Below are 16,203 nucleotides of genomic sequence, written 5' to 3'. Positions count from 1 at the left end.
ATAAAAAGAGGTGGGGCTTCGGTGGGCGGGGCTCCAGGATTTAAAAAGACATCCCCTTTTTAAAATTAGTTCTGGCAGGGATTCGAGAGGTTTGTTGCTGGAAAGCCTACAGATGCTTCAATCTATTTTAATTTGTAATCTGTATATCTGTATGTTTATATATATATATATATAATCTATCTATACTGTTTATCTTTACACTATATATTTTTATAAGGGGGTAGCATAGTAAGAAGCTTCTTTTTTAGGTTGGAAACTTGGGGTGTGTCTACATTGTAGAATTAATGCAGTTTGAGGTCGCTTTATCTCCAATGCTACGGGATCCTGGAAGATGTAGATTGGTGTCTATAGGTCTTATAGAACTTCAGATCTCATTGTCCCATAGCCTTGTGCCAGGACAGTTAAAGTGGCCTCAAGATGCATTACTTCTGCAGTATAGATGTGCCCAAATGCAGCCCGTATTTTTCATTTTATTTTTTATTGTGGTGTATTTCTGTTTGTCCTTGGCAATTTTGGTAGATCCCACAGTTTCTAAGTTTGCTTTGACTTAAAGATTCATCTACACTGTGGAACGAACGCAGCCTAATGCCACTTCCAATGCTGTGGCCCAATACTGCAGAATTAAGGGATTTATAGTTGCACATAGTCTTGTGGCTTCTCTGCCGAAGGGAATTGGTGCCTCATGGAACTGCAAACCCCAGGATCCCATAGCCTTGACCCATGGGAGTTCCAAACCGCATTCATTCTACAGTGTAGACACGTTGCCTTTTGGCCTTTAGCTGCTTCAGCAAATGTAGTTGAGGAACAGCCGGATTTGGCTCCAAACTATGTCATCCAGAGGATGGAGCCGGTTGGAGCCGTAGGCGATGGTCATGTCCCAGGCATCGATGAAGGCCACTTGCAAATCCTTAAAAATGTCCCGCAGGACAAGGTTCTGAGCAAAGCCATAGAAGTCCCCAAAGCGCTCAACATCTGTGTCCAGCTCCCGTGTGTTTTCTCCCTTGATGACCACTTTAGTCTGTGGGCTTCTCAGGAAAAGGCGCTGGATAGCCTCCCGTATGTTGACCATCCGCCGAATAAAAAGCTGGATGGGGAAGGGGCGGAAGTGCTGCCCCAAGGCCAGGACTAGCGCCGTGTTGGCGTCCCCCGCCAGGCGGTCGATCTTTCGGGCCACATAGTCGTGGTCCGTCGTCAAGTACTCGTAGGTAGTGATCAGTGGGTGGTGGTGCTTGATCCACTTGATGTGGACATTTGCGCCCAGGTCCACCGCCATCAGGTTCGACTGCTTCCCAAATCCGTGGGTATCGAGGTATCGAAATGCTGTGATGAGAAGAGACACAACATCAAGGCAAGCCATGAAAGTGAAGAAACTGCTAATAAGGCAGGCATGGCCTAACTTCAGCCCTCCTCCATATATTTTGGACTTCAATGGCTGTTGGGAATTGTGGAGGAGAGCCGAAGTTGGGCCATGCCTGCAATAAAGGTATGGCTATTCTTTCCTGCCTCTCTAGGGCAGGGGTCCTCAAACTTTTTAGGCCAAGGGCCGGTCCACAATCCTTCAGACTGTTGAGGGGCCGGATTTTCATTTGAAAAAAAATACAAATAAATTCCGATGCACACTGCACATGTCTTATTTGTAGTGCAAAAACAACAACAGCAACCATGAAAGAACAATACAATATTTAAAAATAAAAACAATTTTAACCAATATACATTTATTAGGATTTCAATGGGAAGTGTGGTCCTGCTTCTGGCCAATGAGATAGTCAAGTTAATTAGGATTGTTGTTGTTGTTGTTGTTGTGTGCCTTCAAGTCATTTCAGACTTTGGGCGAGCCTAAGTCTAAAATTTATTTATTTATTATTTATTTATTTACTGCATTTATTTACTACATTTGTATCCCTTCTCACCCCAAAGGGGACTCAGAGTGGCTTACAAATTATATGTACATACAATATATTATATTATTAGCATAGCACAATATTAGCATTATATATCACTATATTGAAATATACCACTATACTGTAATATTATTAGTAATATTATATGTAATATAAAATATATAATTAATATTATTATATGGTATTATTATTAGTGTTATATTGTATTACATTATAATATTATTATAAACATTATATGTATATACAATATATTATATTATGAAACTGAGGGCGGGGGCCAGGTAAATGACCTCGGAGGGCCACATCCGGCCCCCGGGCCTTAGTTTGGGGATCCCTGCTCTAGGGCCTCATCTACACTGGCCTACAATGCACTTCAATGCGGCTAAATTGCATTATATGTCAGTGTAGATAAGGCTTAGGTCTTCTGGGCCCTATCTATCTGTATCCTAATATTGGAAAAAAACAGAATTGGGGTGCAGTGAGGGTTTAGGTAACAAGAAACCATAGGCAAAAGTACTATAGTGATAGTCTGAGGGTGAACATACAGCGCACATTCCTTGTGAGAAACTCGAGCCATTGCCGCGCCGTTGAGTCTCCCAGGAGGTAAATGAGCTTCCCTTTCAGGCAGGTGTTCATCAAATGGTTCATGTTGTCGTAACTGGACACAGTGCACAAAACGGGGTGCCATTGGTTCTGCCAGAAGAAGCCACTGGGTGAAGGGGAGCTCATCCCAAGGGGGCATTTGTTAGATTTCAGGGTCATCTTCTCACCTGGCAAAAAGGAAATGGGGGACAATAGAAGGCAAAGGTGTTTATGGGCTTACCCGGATGAACGTTGCCAACCATCTTGGATGTGTGTTTAACCCACATAAATTTGACACCGCTTTAACTAGGTGTCAGAATGCCCAATACTCACTTTTACAAGGTAAAACGTGAATCACTCCAAACTTTTTAGGGATTTCAACTCCAATCTTGGGCCTTCGGGGGGGGGGGGGGGGGAGAGAGAGAGAGAGAGAGAGAGAGAGAGATTGATTGAAGAGTTGCTGGGATGATAACAAGGCAGACATTACCAAAAGAGCATTTAAGCAGGATGAGCCCTGGTTTGTTCTTGGATGGGCAACTGCCAACAAATACAAAACACTGGGGGTTCTGTTTTGGAGAAAGCAGCTGACCAAACCATTTTTGGGTATTACCTGTCTAAGAAATCCATGTGATTTATCAGGTACCCATGATAAATCGACCATCCATGGCTTGAAAATATCCTGCTTCTAAAAAAGTTTTTCCAAAACACATTAGGGAAACTTATGTGGAATTCAAGAAATATATGGACAGGGAGAACAGATGGATGGCAATCTATCAAGAGGGTATCCTGCTTGGCAGAACACAGCTGAACTGGATGGCCTTTGGGGATCCCTTTCAACTCTAGGAGTCTATGATGCAGATGCTGGCTTTGATTGTGTCTTCCTGCCTGGCAGATTGGGGTTGGGCTGGATGGCCTTGGAGGGGATCCCTTTCAGCTTTAGGATTCTATTATTCTAAACCTTGGTTTTGCCATTCCATGTTGTATCTAATAGTCACATCTATTGGTTTTTCCATTTTGTATTGTATTTAAAGGGTTACAACCATCAATTTGTGTCCTGGACCCCAACCCCAGGGATACTGAGGTCCCACTGCATTTGAGGGTTTCTATAGGAAACTGGTGGCACAGTGTGTTAAAGCGCTGAGCTGCTGAACTTGCAGACCAAAAAGTCCCAGGTTCAAATTCCAGGAGCGGAATGAGCGCCCGCTGTTAGCCCCAGCTCCTGCCAACCTAGCAGTTCGAAAACATGCAAATATGAGTAGATCAATAGATACGGCATCGTCGGGAAGGTAACGGCGCTTCATGCAGTCATGCCAGCCACATGACCTAGAGGTGTCTATGGACAACGCCGGCTCTTCGGCTTAGAAATGGAGATGAGCACTAACCCCCAGAGTCAGTCATGACTGGACTTAACATCAGGGGAAACCAGAGGACAAATACCTCTGAAAAAGACTCTGCTCCAAGTAAGTGAGGTAGGAGACATTGGTGTTGGAGCATTTGAGCCGGATGAAGGCTTGGCAGGAAATGTTCTTGGGCTTCAGGCAGTAGAAGGCCTCTTGGTCGCGCCGGTCTAGATATTCGCACAGCTCTGCCTCTGGGGTTCTTTCCAAGGAACATTTGGCTGAAACCATGGCCGTTCCATTCAAGAAGGTGCCCATGAAGGCGATTTTGTCGTAGCCTCTTTTCCTTGCCGCCCAGAGCGCTGAAACTCCTTCACTGGGATGGAAGAGCGAGATGGAGACCTTCACCTTCCCTTCCCAGAATAAGGGGAAGCGGACCAAGTATGTCCCGTTGCCATAATCTTGGATGTTCCCGGTGGCTCCAGCCTTGAGGTTTGGCGAGAAGACTCTGGCCCTCAAGAAGTCTCCTCCATGCTGCTTCTTCCGTCCCAAGTGGTCAAACATGTCCAGCTGAAACATCAGCTGCTCCCCAAAACAGTAGGACGCCTTGGGGTTCAGTAAGCTGGCCCAGCTCATGCGAGCACTGGAGATGGTGCTGAGGTCAGCCAGAGGCACCCAGGGGAAGTGCCGGTCCAGTTTGGCCACCAGTTCTTGGACTTCTTGCTCCTTTCGTGTCTGTTTCACCTGAGTCTGAGTCTGAGTCTGGCTTAGAGCGGCATCTCCACTTGAAGAAACGTTGCTCCTGCCATCTTGGATCGAAGGATTTAAAAAAACAAAACTCTGAATAATGATTAGATAGATAACGGTAGATCAGGCATGGGCAAACTTTGGCCCTCCAGGTGTTTTGGACTTCAACTTCCACAATTGTGGGAGTTGAAGTACAAAACACCTGCAGGGCCAAAGTTTGCCCATGCCTGGGATAGATAAATAAATAGAGTTTGCTTCTTCTGGATGAGATTAGGAAAACGGAAAAGATTCTTACCCAAAACTAGTGCAGCGACTCCATCCCTCATGAAAACTCGGAACCTGGAAATGTTCTTGAGCATGCAAGGAAAAAGTAACACAAGACATTCACAATGCTACAGTAGCAGGTTATTCAGAAGAAAAAGGCATTTTATTTGGTTAAACAAAAATCCATATTCTAGTGTTCCCTTTTGTCTTTAGAAATAATGGTGAACAAAATAATTTAGTTATACCCTAATTGAAAGTTTGGTAGAATCATGGTACCCTGATAAAAAAACAACTCCCGCGATCCCATAGCATCGAGTGGTTTAAGTGGTGTCCAGAAAGCGGATAGGCCAACTTCTGAATGATGTATTCCCCCTTTTAAGGTGGATTCAGGTGTCAAACAGGGATGTGTTATTGCCCCAACTTTATTTTCCATCTTCATCACTATGATACTTCATCTTGTTTATGGGAAGCTTCCCACTGGAGCGGAAATCATATATCAGACAGATGGCAGACCAAAAGCCAAAACCAAGGTCGTTATAGAACTCCAATTTCCTGATGATAAGATAGTCTGTGCACATTCAGAAGATTTACAAGCCACTCTAAACGCCTTTGCAGAAGCATAGGAGAAGTTCGCCCTCTCATTGAACATCGCAAAAACCAAAGTGCTCTTCTAGCAGTCACCAGCCAATTCCTCTGCAATGCCAGAAATACAGCTTAATTGTGTAACATTAGAAAACGTTGATCATTTGCATTACGTTGGCAGCCACCTCTCCACAAAAGTCAACATCAACACTGAAATGCAACACTGTCTGAGCTCTATGAGTGCAGCATTTTTGCAATTAAAGCAGAGAGTTTTTGAGAATCGGGACATCTGTAGGGATACCAAAGTGCTTGTTTATAAAGCTACTAGCTGTGCCCAGCCACGCGTTGCTGTGGCATTTTCTGGTGGTGTTGGTGAGAAATTGTTGAGTTAGTGGTGGTATTGAATGTCTGTTGTATAGTAGTCTTTATGTTTAGTATGCACACTGATTATATGGCAGTGGAGTCAAGATAATCCAGTTCAAAGCAGATAATATAAGATTCTAAATGGGTTATATAGCTGTGTGGAAGGGCCTTGAGTCTACACTGCCATATAATCCAGTTAAAGTATGATAATCTGTGAAAAAGGCCTAAGTGAGGCCTAACTGTGCCTGTCCCCTGGGCTGAGTGGGTTGCTAGGAGACCAAGTGGGCGGAGCTTAGCCTTCTAACTGGCAGCAATTGGATAAAAACTATTATTCCTCTCCCTGTAATTAGGACTTTATTTTTTTTGTGTTTTTGTTGTATCAACCTAGAGCCGTGGATGATGGGTTGTGTTGTCAAATTTCGAGGTTGGGGGGCCTGTAGTTTTGTTGTTTTTTCCGCTGCCCTGATGCCATCACTCTTTTATATATATAGATTGTCCTCCCAACCCTGTTGTACTCCTGCGAAACGCAAACTGTATACAGACGTCACACTCAACTCCTGAAACAATTCCATCAGCGTTGCCTCCGAAAAATCCTGCAAATCTCTTGGGAAGACAGGCAAACAGATATCAGTGTGCTGGAAGAAGCAAAGACCGCCAGCACTGAAACAATGCTCCTATGCCATCAACTCCGCTGGATTAGCCACGTTCTCCGAATGCTCGATCACCGTCTCCCAAAGCAGTTATACTTCCAGCTCAAGAATGGAAAATGGGATGTTGATGGACAGGAAAAGAGATTTAAAGGTGGCCTTAAAACTAACCTTAAAAACGGTTGCATAGAAACCGAGAACTGGGAAGCCCTGGCCCTTGAGCGGTCTAGCTGGAGGTCAGCTGTTACCAGCAGTGCTGTGGAATTTGAAGAGGCACAGATGGAAGGCAAAAGGGAGAAACATGTCAAGAGGAAGGCGGGTCAAGCCAACCCTGACCGGGAACGCCTTCCACCTGGTATCCAAAGCCTTCACTGTGGAAGAACGTGTGGGTCAAGAATAGAGCTCCACAGTCACCTACGTACCCATCGCCAAGTACACTTGGAAGGCCATCATACTCAGACAACAAGGGATCGCTTAAGTGAAGTAACGTATTTTCAATTTTTCTTCAATACTATGTTTATACACACACACATACTCACAAACTTATTTGAGTCCTACTGTCACATTCAGAGGAGATACATCAGTTGGAGGAAATGGAAATACCAGTTTTGTACATAAATGTTACAGAAAACATGGATTCCTACCTTGACGTCCATTTGGTGGAAATAGTAGATGAGGACGACAATAACTCCAAAGAGAAGAGGCAAGAAAGCTTTATTTTTCAATCTCATCTCTTTTTTGGGGGAGGAGGAGATGGCAAAGATCTCCTCCTTTATGCTCAAGGAACAGATCCGCCACAACCAACAGTGAATAGTGAGACTTTGCACAAAATCTAAACTAAATTATCACTTTTTAAGGGAAAATGCTAGAGGATTCCCCATCTTGAACTTGTTTCATATAAGGAGCCCCATAAATGGCATTCATAAATGGCATTCAAAATCAGCCTGGTTTGGTGGAGTCGAGGATTTTTGGAAAATCTCATCAGCTTTACTGACCCTATTTAGGCCTTATTTTCTTCCCTTATGTTTCTATTTTGTGTCGATTACCTACAGCTGAGCATTGACTACATTGTTTATGTTCTCTAGGTATTTAAAAAATAGCTATAGATTTCTGTTTGGTTGACCGGCTTGTGGCCAGTTAGGGTTATGTAATAGAACCTAAAGGTCTCTGTAGGGTTCTCAACAGTCTTCCCTCTTTTAAATAATGTGTCAAATCCTCCTTTAATAATAATTTCCTCCCAACTTCTCTATCTCAACCTCCTTGGACTGCTGGAAAGTCGGACCAGTATGTACGAGGGACGGAGTCACAACAGTAGATGTGCTAGATCCTTCCATCACGCATTGCGCATCATCGCAAAGGGGTTCCTGGCACACCTGGCAGTTGGGTTCTTTCTAACAGCAGATCCACCTTTGATAAGACATGAGAAGATTCTTTTGTGGACATTAGGGTATTTGGGGGACGCTTCAAGTCGCATGTGGGTTTAAGGTGACTACGTGGGTTCACTGGGTTTTCCTATGTGGTTTTGCCATTTACTTGCTCTGAAATATAGCTAACATCACCAAAGTATGCATTGGAACTCTCCAATTCAAATACTAACCTGGGCCAGCTGCTTAGAATTATCCTTGATCTGGTTAGGGTATTTAGGCCTTATGCTATTTTGTGTGTGTCTGTGCCTGCAATTTACCTGTCAGTTTATGAAGGCCATGAATTCCATTGGGGGTTTTTTTTGACAGAGGTTTGTTCCTTTGAAATATAACCTACAGCAATTGGGTTTAATTTGGGGATTTCCTACCCAAGTGGAAATGGGTGAAAACGTAGTCTGAAATATGTTTCAGAGGTCTAGATGTGAAACAATGAGAATGCAAAGGAGGTGGAAAGAGAGGGTTTTAAAGCAGAGGCTGGATGGACATCTGTAAGGAGTGATTTTATTATATTTTCCCATGTGGCAGAATGGAATTGAACTGGATGACCCTTGGGCACGGCTCTTCCAACTTGACGATTCCTCAGTTCTCAAGGCATTAAGCAAACATTCCATGTTTTATCTATATAGTCTTGCAAAAAGGTTAAAAGGTCAGATGATTTGCTTATGTTTATTGTTGCATACCATTCTGAAGTTACACATATTTATAGATACATGCATATGGTCTCCTCAGAAAATAAATCTCTTCCTGCAATTTGTGTGCACCTCCCAAGCCTTCCTCACTGCTGGCCACACTGGAGCCAATACCTACAAGGCTGCAATTCCCAAATTTTATTTATACACCTTATAAACCAAAAGACATTAATAGAATGTGGCTTCTTAGTATGGATCTCAGATCCCCCCCCCCTGGTTTTTTATTCAATGCACCCTAGTCCCAAACTGGGAGAAAAGATAAATGAAGAGAACAATACAAGATGCAGATCAAGTAACTCCAAACTTTATTTCCAACCATCAAAGTAACAGTGTGATCTTAGAATGACAATACAAACTTGGGCCTCTCAGAGCATTATGTCCCAAATTTTGCAGTTCCTTGGTGCTGGTCTTTTTCTTAATATAGAATCTTGAATCAGAAAAAGAGCAACCAATTACAACAGTATGAAACAAAACTAGTGTTGATGCCTCTGGCAGCAGCAGGACCTTAGAAGTCCACCAAAGTTGCATTGAGGAAAGCAAGGACACCGCAGGGACTTGAACCCCGTCCCGGAAGCCAGGAGTGCCAACCACCAGCGTCTTTTGCTTTTTTTGGGCAATGCAACAAGGGGAAAAGCAAAACCTGAGAAAACAAGATTGTTCTCTCAGGAAAAGAAAACCTTTCATTTTATTTGTTTATTTGTTTTTGGAATTAGGATGAAATCTCTTCCATAAAGCTTCCACTTCTCTACCTTCGTTTATTGCGACCTGAAAGAATCTTAGCAGACAGTTGCAGACATCCACCCCAAAAGCCGTCTGACACACAATTCACAAAGGCTGGCTAAGTCAGTGAAGTAGTACCCACCCCAGCATCCCCAGCTCACAAGTCATATACTGTCTTAGCCATGTTATTTGAAGAGACAACATTGAACATTAGGCTTGTTAGAAATGAGATCTCTGCTGAGCACTTATCAGTATATTGGGGGTTAGCTCTGAGAATTCAAAAGTTAAGGTTACCTTCAAAAGTTAAGTTAAAGTTACCTTCCTTCAACTGTTTAGTTTCCAAGGGAAGAGTTACAGGCTTAAGTTACAGCCATTTACCAAATCTAGTTTGAAATGGGGCATTTTAAATGTGTTACCTTGAGAACAGCAGCACGGGCAGGATCCAGGTTTTAGTATTATGGAGTCAGTGCTTTGTGTGGTCTGAGCTACGTTCCTGGAAAACGCTTAGCAAGAAAAATCGGGTTGCAGCACAATCCCTGCCCTCCTCCCTTTTCAACATTGGTCTTTTATCCATTGCCAATGGAAGACCGTGAGGCAAAGATTACGACCATCACGGCTATAAGCCTCGTTATTATGGATTGGCCATTGTTGCCTGCCCTAGGCAGAGTTACTGCAAGGGGCACTGTGTGGGTATACTGTATTTTTTTTTTGGTAAAATTAGTATTTGTTCTGCTTCCAACTGAATTGCCATTGACCAGAAAAGGAGGCCAGAGAGCTTAAGGCTTGTTGGTCTCCTCTATTGAAAGAGGCCTCCGAGGCTAAAGAGCTTTAAATAAAGCATAGCTGGGGATATCCTCTTGCCATGAAGACGCCAAGGATCTCAACCCAACCTGTTAAATAAGTGAAAACAGTCTGAATGGCACAGATCAGCATGAAGCTGGGGTCAAAAATCTGAATTTGAGGAAGCAGAACAGGGAGGCAATGTTAAACCTCCCCCCCCAAAAGCCTTTCCCATCTTACGCTTGGTGTGGAAAGAGAGAAAAGATGGTTCACCTGTTCTTTTTGTCCATTGCCGTGTGAACTCCTTGAGTGTCGGGCATTTTCTCCTCCCCTCCTGATCTGTGGAAAGCAATCTCGAGAAGACAAGGGGCTCCCCCCCACAAGTATAACACCAAAGGAAGTGGGGAGAGAAAAAGAGATCCTGAATGATGCCACTGTGCTTACGGAGGTGGGTGACTTCTGTGGCTGAACGTGAAGAGCTGGCTTTGTTTGGAAGGTCAGGTGGTTCTTGGAGCAACTGTTAAGAAACTAGACAAGGAGAGACCCCGCCCCCAACACAAAAGCAGTGCACTAAAGAAAAGTCGCTAGGTGATCAAATGTGATGGGGAACTTGCCGGCAGAACTGCTTTCAGGTTTGTTTTCTGGTGTGAATGTGATCTCAAGATGCATCTGGAAGAAACTAAAGGCTTCAGTGCCCCCCTCCTCCCCACTTTGCCAAAGAGGAACAAGAGAACTTAGGTTACCTAAAGCGGCACACAAACGCACCCCTTTCATACAAGGACCGTTTACAAAGCAAGGTTTTTAAATCCAAGAGTTCCTTTCAAACCACAGGCATTGGGGTTTCTCTCCTCCAACAATCACTACTCCACACAAGAGAAAAGCCGATTCATCATATGCTTTGCACAAGCAGACTACGCACACGGCACCATGTTACTTGCCAACTGAACAGATCTGCTTCAGGCAGTGTTATCTCGGGTCTGCAAAACAAGAAGAGCTAGAAAACAGGTCAGCCCTCCCCCCTCCCCAGCTGGCTTATATAAAATCACGTTTTGTTATACGTTAGGAGATAAAAATCAGTTTTTGTTATACGTAGAAGATAAAAAAATCACTATTTTTGTTATACATAGAAGTGCAACTCACTGGGTAGGCCTTGGTAGGATGCGCATGGGCACAGAGGGGGTGACAGAAGGAGAATCAGCTCTGGACAGCTTCACAAGAGATGAGCTAGCAGCTACCATTATGGGATGGAGCCTCTGAAATAAAACACTCAACAGTTGCCCCCCTTACTTCCACCCCCAGCCCAATGTTAGCTAGGGAGAGATGGAACCACAAGCACTGCAGCAGGAAATGGATGCAAGCAGATGGAAGGGGCATGCGGAGTCCTCAATAGGCAGACTTGGTGAGCACAGAATTCAAGTTAAATGCAGACACAGACAAGGAGACTAACAAAATCCTCCATCAATTTAGGTCTGGCCTTGCTTAATTCACTGAGGCTCAAGCTCTGGAAGAGAGCATTTCTTGGGCCGGAAGACATAAAGATATTTATTACTTACCCCAAGCTGCTTAAAGTGTTTTCCCCCCTCTGGTCTAGTTTTGAGCATTTTAGAAATCCCTTGGTTATATATATGTATATATACACATCATTTTCCTTAGTTACAATGCCTCTATGCTGCCAAATGCCTGGGTCTACACTTGGATCTCAGCGGAATGAGGAAGGGAAGAAAATAGGCTTTGCAAAGTCACTCCTGCCTTATTTAGAGAATCAAATCTTCTGCTCAGTTTCTGCTCTTGTCCAATAAAGACCACGTGGTTCGTGAAGAAAGTGCCTGAAAGATCGAGAAGAATGCCCCCCACCCTGCCAAAACGCCCCAGGACCATTCACAAATACAACTTTTATTTAAAATAATAATAATAATTAAGACAGCACTTCCTATTCTTTCAAAATGTGAGTCATTTTATTATTAAGGCGTGTTTCCTCTCTTACATCTTTGCAACTTTGTGGCATCTTTGTGTGTCACAAGGGAGTATTATAAGCCATTATGTAACTTTATTATACAAGCATCAGTAACTGAGTATTTATCAGGCTCCAAAGGGGGGGGGGGGACATAGCCCACTGGGCATCTTCCTCAGCCTCACATGAAGTGAGCTGGATGTATAAAATGGACACAAGGCAACCAAGGCCAGGGAGATTGGCAAGGGGGCGGGTGCTCCAGGCAACCCAGCACACCCCAAGATAAGCAGTGTGTGTGTGTGTGTGTGATGCAATGGCTGGCTGGGGGCTCCTAAGCTTGTCAACCCAACCCTGAAAACAGCATTTCCCAGCTTTCCCTGACATGCAATCTCATAGAAGTGGGTCACTTATCTGTCACGGATATTTGTCGGTTTAGACAGCTCCAGACGGCAGGCCAACCTCTGCTCCTTAGTAGGGCCAAGCACCTGTCTGAGGCAAACAACACAGAACAAGCCTCCTCCTCCTCCTCCACCTCTCCAATCCAGCAAGACAGCCGATCCAACATTTTATCACTTTGTATTATTCTCTCTCCTCTCTCCTTCATTCCATGCATATTTAGGAATAATTCACATCACAGATTTGGGTAGTAGTAGAAAGCATCTTTGCTGATTTTGAATTTTTCCCTGAAGATTCTTTCAACTTAAAGACCATACTGTAGAAATGGCATTGCTCTCCTTGCTTTAACACTTCTCTCAATTCCTCAATCAATCCATATTTCCAATTTTGCCTGTTCCTGGCTTAGGGCATTTGCTGGGTTTTCCCACTCCGGGATGAGCCTGGCTTTTGCATTGCTTTTTACATCTGGTACTTTTTCCATCAAACAAGAGGCCATAGGACATTTTCTGCCTTTTACTTATCATTCCCAAGGAGCTGCTCCCTCCGCTTATGGGATGCCATACTTTTTCTCAGGCTTCGAGAGGCCAGCCTTTAGGCGACGGATCTGAAAAAGGTCTAGACAAGAGTTGTGCCCCACACGACCCGCCCCACACAAGACAAAAGACATTTCCAGCTAAGTGCATTCAAGACAGGTTGCTCACTTTTAATGGTCAGCGTTGCGCGGCTTACATCTGCTGTGACCAGTTTGCCTGGTTATTTATGTAGGTTACAGACTCGGTTACACAAGAGATAGGTGTCAACAGATACGTCATTCCTTGGCTCCATGACTCATTTACAAGAAGAAACAATCAAAAGCAGGATCTTACTTGAATTTACATTACACAAGCTACCATCAGAAGGACTCACACACCACCAGGCTCAATAAGCTCCTTCCTTCTCCCTGAAGCCTTTAAGGCTATTAAGTACCTGGAAAAAAAGGCCAAAAGAAAACCACAGGCTACTGCATCGGAAGTACAATGTTTCCACCCCACCCTAACAACACTTGCCTAAGCCCAACAGCCCTTTTCCATCATTCACTGGAAATCCCAAATCCGCATGCCTTCTCCTCCCCTTTAGAGGGGGTGTGGGAGTGGCAGCTCAACTGATCTTAAACCTACTTTGTAACAGCATTTCAGCTGGAAAGGGACTTTTCTGATGCCTTTGCATTTTCTTTTAAGAACTAAGTTGTACTGAACACCTTTTGGTGCAGTGTTGGGAATTACTTGCCCATCCAGGCTTAGAAGCTCTGTGTTCTTACTGTCCCCCAGGCCTAACCTTACGGGTTTCCTGGAGAAAGAATCAGAGAGCAGTGTTATTCTGATGCCAACGCCCACCCGGCCCAAACATTACCCGGCCCCAGCATTACCCAACGTTACACACGGAACCACCAACCGCATGAGATCTCGCTCCTTTTCACTTAGCTTGCCAGCTCTGCTGAAAATAGAGACGTCTCAAATACAATCTCCAATTTTAGGCTCTCTCTCCTCGCTTGCCAGAATCTCGCCATAGTCCTGCGGGACCACTCTGCTAAACCAGGGGTCGCTACTGTACCTGCAAAGAGGCTGGAAAGAAGCTGGGGTTGACCCTCCCGCCCTCCCCGTCAACACTAAATCACACTCTCCCACTGTATACTTAGCATTTTAAAAGGGGGAAAAGTCCTCTTGGGTTGGGCTTGTTTGTGTTCCCCTCCTGTTCTTCCTTTTGCTCCATAAAAGGACCCAACAAAGGGCTCCCTTCTTCCTCAAAGCTGAAGATTTCAACACATTTGTCCTCTTTTTTGCCTTTTATCATTGGATCTATCCTTAAAAGGATTCCCTTGGCTTACAAATATGGCTATGCATGTACATACCTGAAGGAACAAAAACTCAACAAGATTGGGGACCCCCCATCTCCCTCTAAAGGCTACAATGGGGCACCCTTTGAGTCTCACCCTTATTTTTTCCTCCTCTTTTCCTGCTGGTTTGTGTCCACTGGCTGCATCTCTCCTCGACTCAACCCATGCGTTCCTTAGAACCACATAAGGCCTATAGCTACCTCTCGGGGGACCAGGAGGGCAAAAGCAGCACTTCTAACCTCAGGAAGACGGCTCTTTTTTCTGCTTCCCAGCACAAGACCACGATTTCTGCCTGCAAGGAAAAAGACCTGCGACACCCAGAGCCCTCCCCAAGGAAAAAGAAACCCCAGGACAGACAAGAAGGTGACCAGAAACCTCTGATGGGATGTTACCAACTGCTTCAAAGCAGGTCTTCGCTCCTTCTCCCTTCCTCCTCCTCCTCCTCAAAGGGGTCCTGGGTCCTTTTTCTACGGCCTTCTATAGCTATGCTTCTTCCTCCCAGGAGATCTGCTGGTTTGCCTTCCTTCTTTTCTCCCTTCACCTTCCAACGCTTCTCTTTCTATCTCCGCAACAGGACGCCACAAATGCCACCTTTTCCTCATGCCACGTAGTTTACGATCTGAATCCTCGGGTATGGTTTTTCGGAAGCTCCTTCCCCACCACCTCCCTTCTCCTTAGCAAGAGCCTATCCAAACACAGTCCTTTTTTGGGGGGGCAAGTGCCCACAAAATTGCAGCAAGCAAACTTTTCTCAAGTACGCCACACCTTCACTGGCACCAACTTAAAAAGCTATAGACTGCAAGCATTGGGGAATTTAGTATCATTGTCCTTCATCCCCTCTTTTTTTGCTAGTTAGTCCAAAAGCACAACAAATTAAAGCTTTTCTCCCCCCTTTTCTCTCTCTTTGGTTCCTCTTCTACCTTTTTCCTCTTCTTTTTCTTCTATGATGCCTTCTACCTTTCCTTCTCTCTTCTAGGTCACATCTACCTTTCTTCTTTTCTTCTTTCCTGCCTTGATCTCTTCTACTTTCCTTCCTTGCCTTCTCTCTTCTACTTGCCTTTCTTCTACTGTTGCTTGCCTTCTACCCTTCTCTCTTCTAAGCCTGGTCTTCTACTTTGGTTTTTCTGCCTTCAACAACTATCTTGGTTTTTCTGCCTTCAACAACTATCTTGGTTTTTCTGCCTTCAGCAACTATTTTTAAGTATTTTAAAGAACTGCTTCTCTAGTTGCCTTTTAAAAGCCAAACTTTTTTCTTCTGCTTGAAGCAGATTTTTTCTATCTTTTCCATGTTTATATTCAAACCTATTGAATTAGTTTGTAATATAAACATTTCTTTACAATTATCTTCATTTAATAATCTTTGAAATCTTCAGTATAATTTTTTCAATAGCCTAAAATTAATTATCTTCATTAATTGATCTTGCTTTTTTCTCTCTTCATTTTTTCCCCTAATTTTTCAGCCTTTTTCTCTAGTTTTAAGTTTTTGCTTGGCTTAAAAATTGCCTTGTTTGGTTTTTTAAGCCTGCCGTCGGTAAAACACCTAACTTCCTCCCTGTTTTTTAAGATTAGCCTTCATTCTTCTCTTTTTCTTCAAATATTCTTCTTGTTTGAAAGAGCTACTTATTTAATGCCTCGTTTTAAGTTATAAACTATAATTAATATTTCAGAAGCATAAGATTTTCTTATTCTACTTTTAAAAAATATTAGTTATAGTTTTTAAAAGATGACTTAATATTTTAAGTTTTTCTTTTAAGTCTATCTTGGCTCTGCAGCCACCCAACCTCCCTTCCTGCCTGGCGCTCCCTGCCTCTCTGAACAAGGAGGGGCTGGGACGGGCTTTTATACTCCGGGACAGGCTCACTCCCTGGAATGTGACTGGATTCTTCCGCATGATGTCACAGAAAAATATTCCCTGGCCTCATCAACACAATGCTGTACCTTTGTCCC

At 43.8% G+C, this 16,203-nt stretch overlaps 1 protein-coding gene across 2 annotated transcripts; it reads right to left on the bottom strand.

Annotated features, from left to right (window-relative positions):
• Positions 1-50: 50 nt before the first annotated feature.
• LOC100553344 (NXPE family member 4-like) lies at positions 51-16,097 on the bottom strand. 2 transcript variants are annotated; one of them, XM_062965419.1, is made up of 5 exons: positions 7,068-16,095; positions 4,863-4,917; positions 2,817-2,878; positions 2,447-2,671; positions 51-1,320 (listed from the first exon to the last, which is right to left on the bottom strand). In XM_062965419.1, the coding sequence occupies exons 4-5, from the start codon at positions 2,661-2,663 to the stop codon at positions 785-787; spliced, it is 753 nt and encodes a 250-aa protein (XP_062821489.1). In that variant the 5' UTR covers positions 2,664-2,671; positions 2,817-2,878; positions 4,863-4,917; positions 7,068-16,095; the 3' UTR covers positions 51-784. The 2 variants fall into 2 exon arrangements, with proteins under 2 accessions (XP_062821489.1, XP_062821488.1); XM_062965418.1 differs by having other exon boundaries at positions 4,863-16,097.
• Positions 16,098-16,203: the final 106 nt, after the last annotated feature.

The sequence above is a fragment of the Anolis carolinensis genome, unplaced genomic scaffold, assembly GCF_035594765.1.
Source record: "Anolis carolinensis isolate JA03-04 unplaced genomic scaffold, rAnoCar3.1.pri scaffold_14, whole genome shotgun sequence".
Lineage (NCBI taxonomy): Eukaryota > Metazoa > Chordata > Lepidosauria > Squamata > Dactyloidae > Anolis > Anolis carolinensis.
This window is presented reverse-complemented; position numbering and strand designations above follow the sequence as displayed.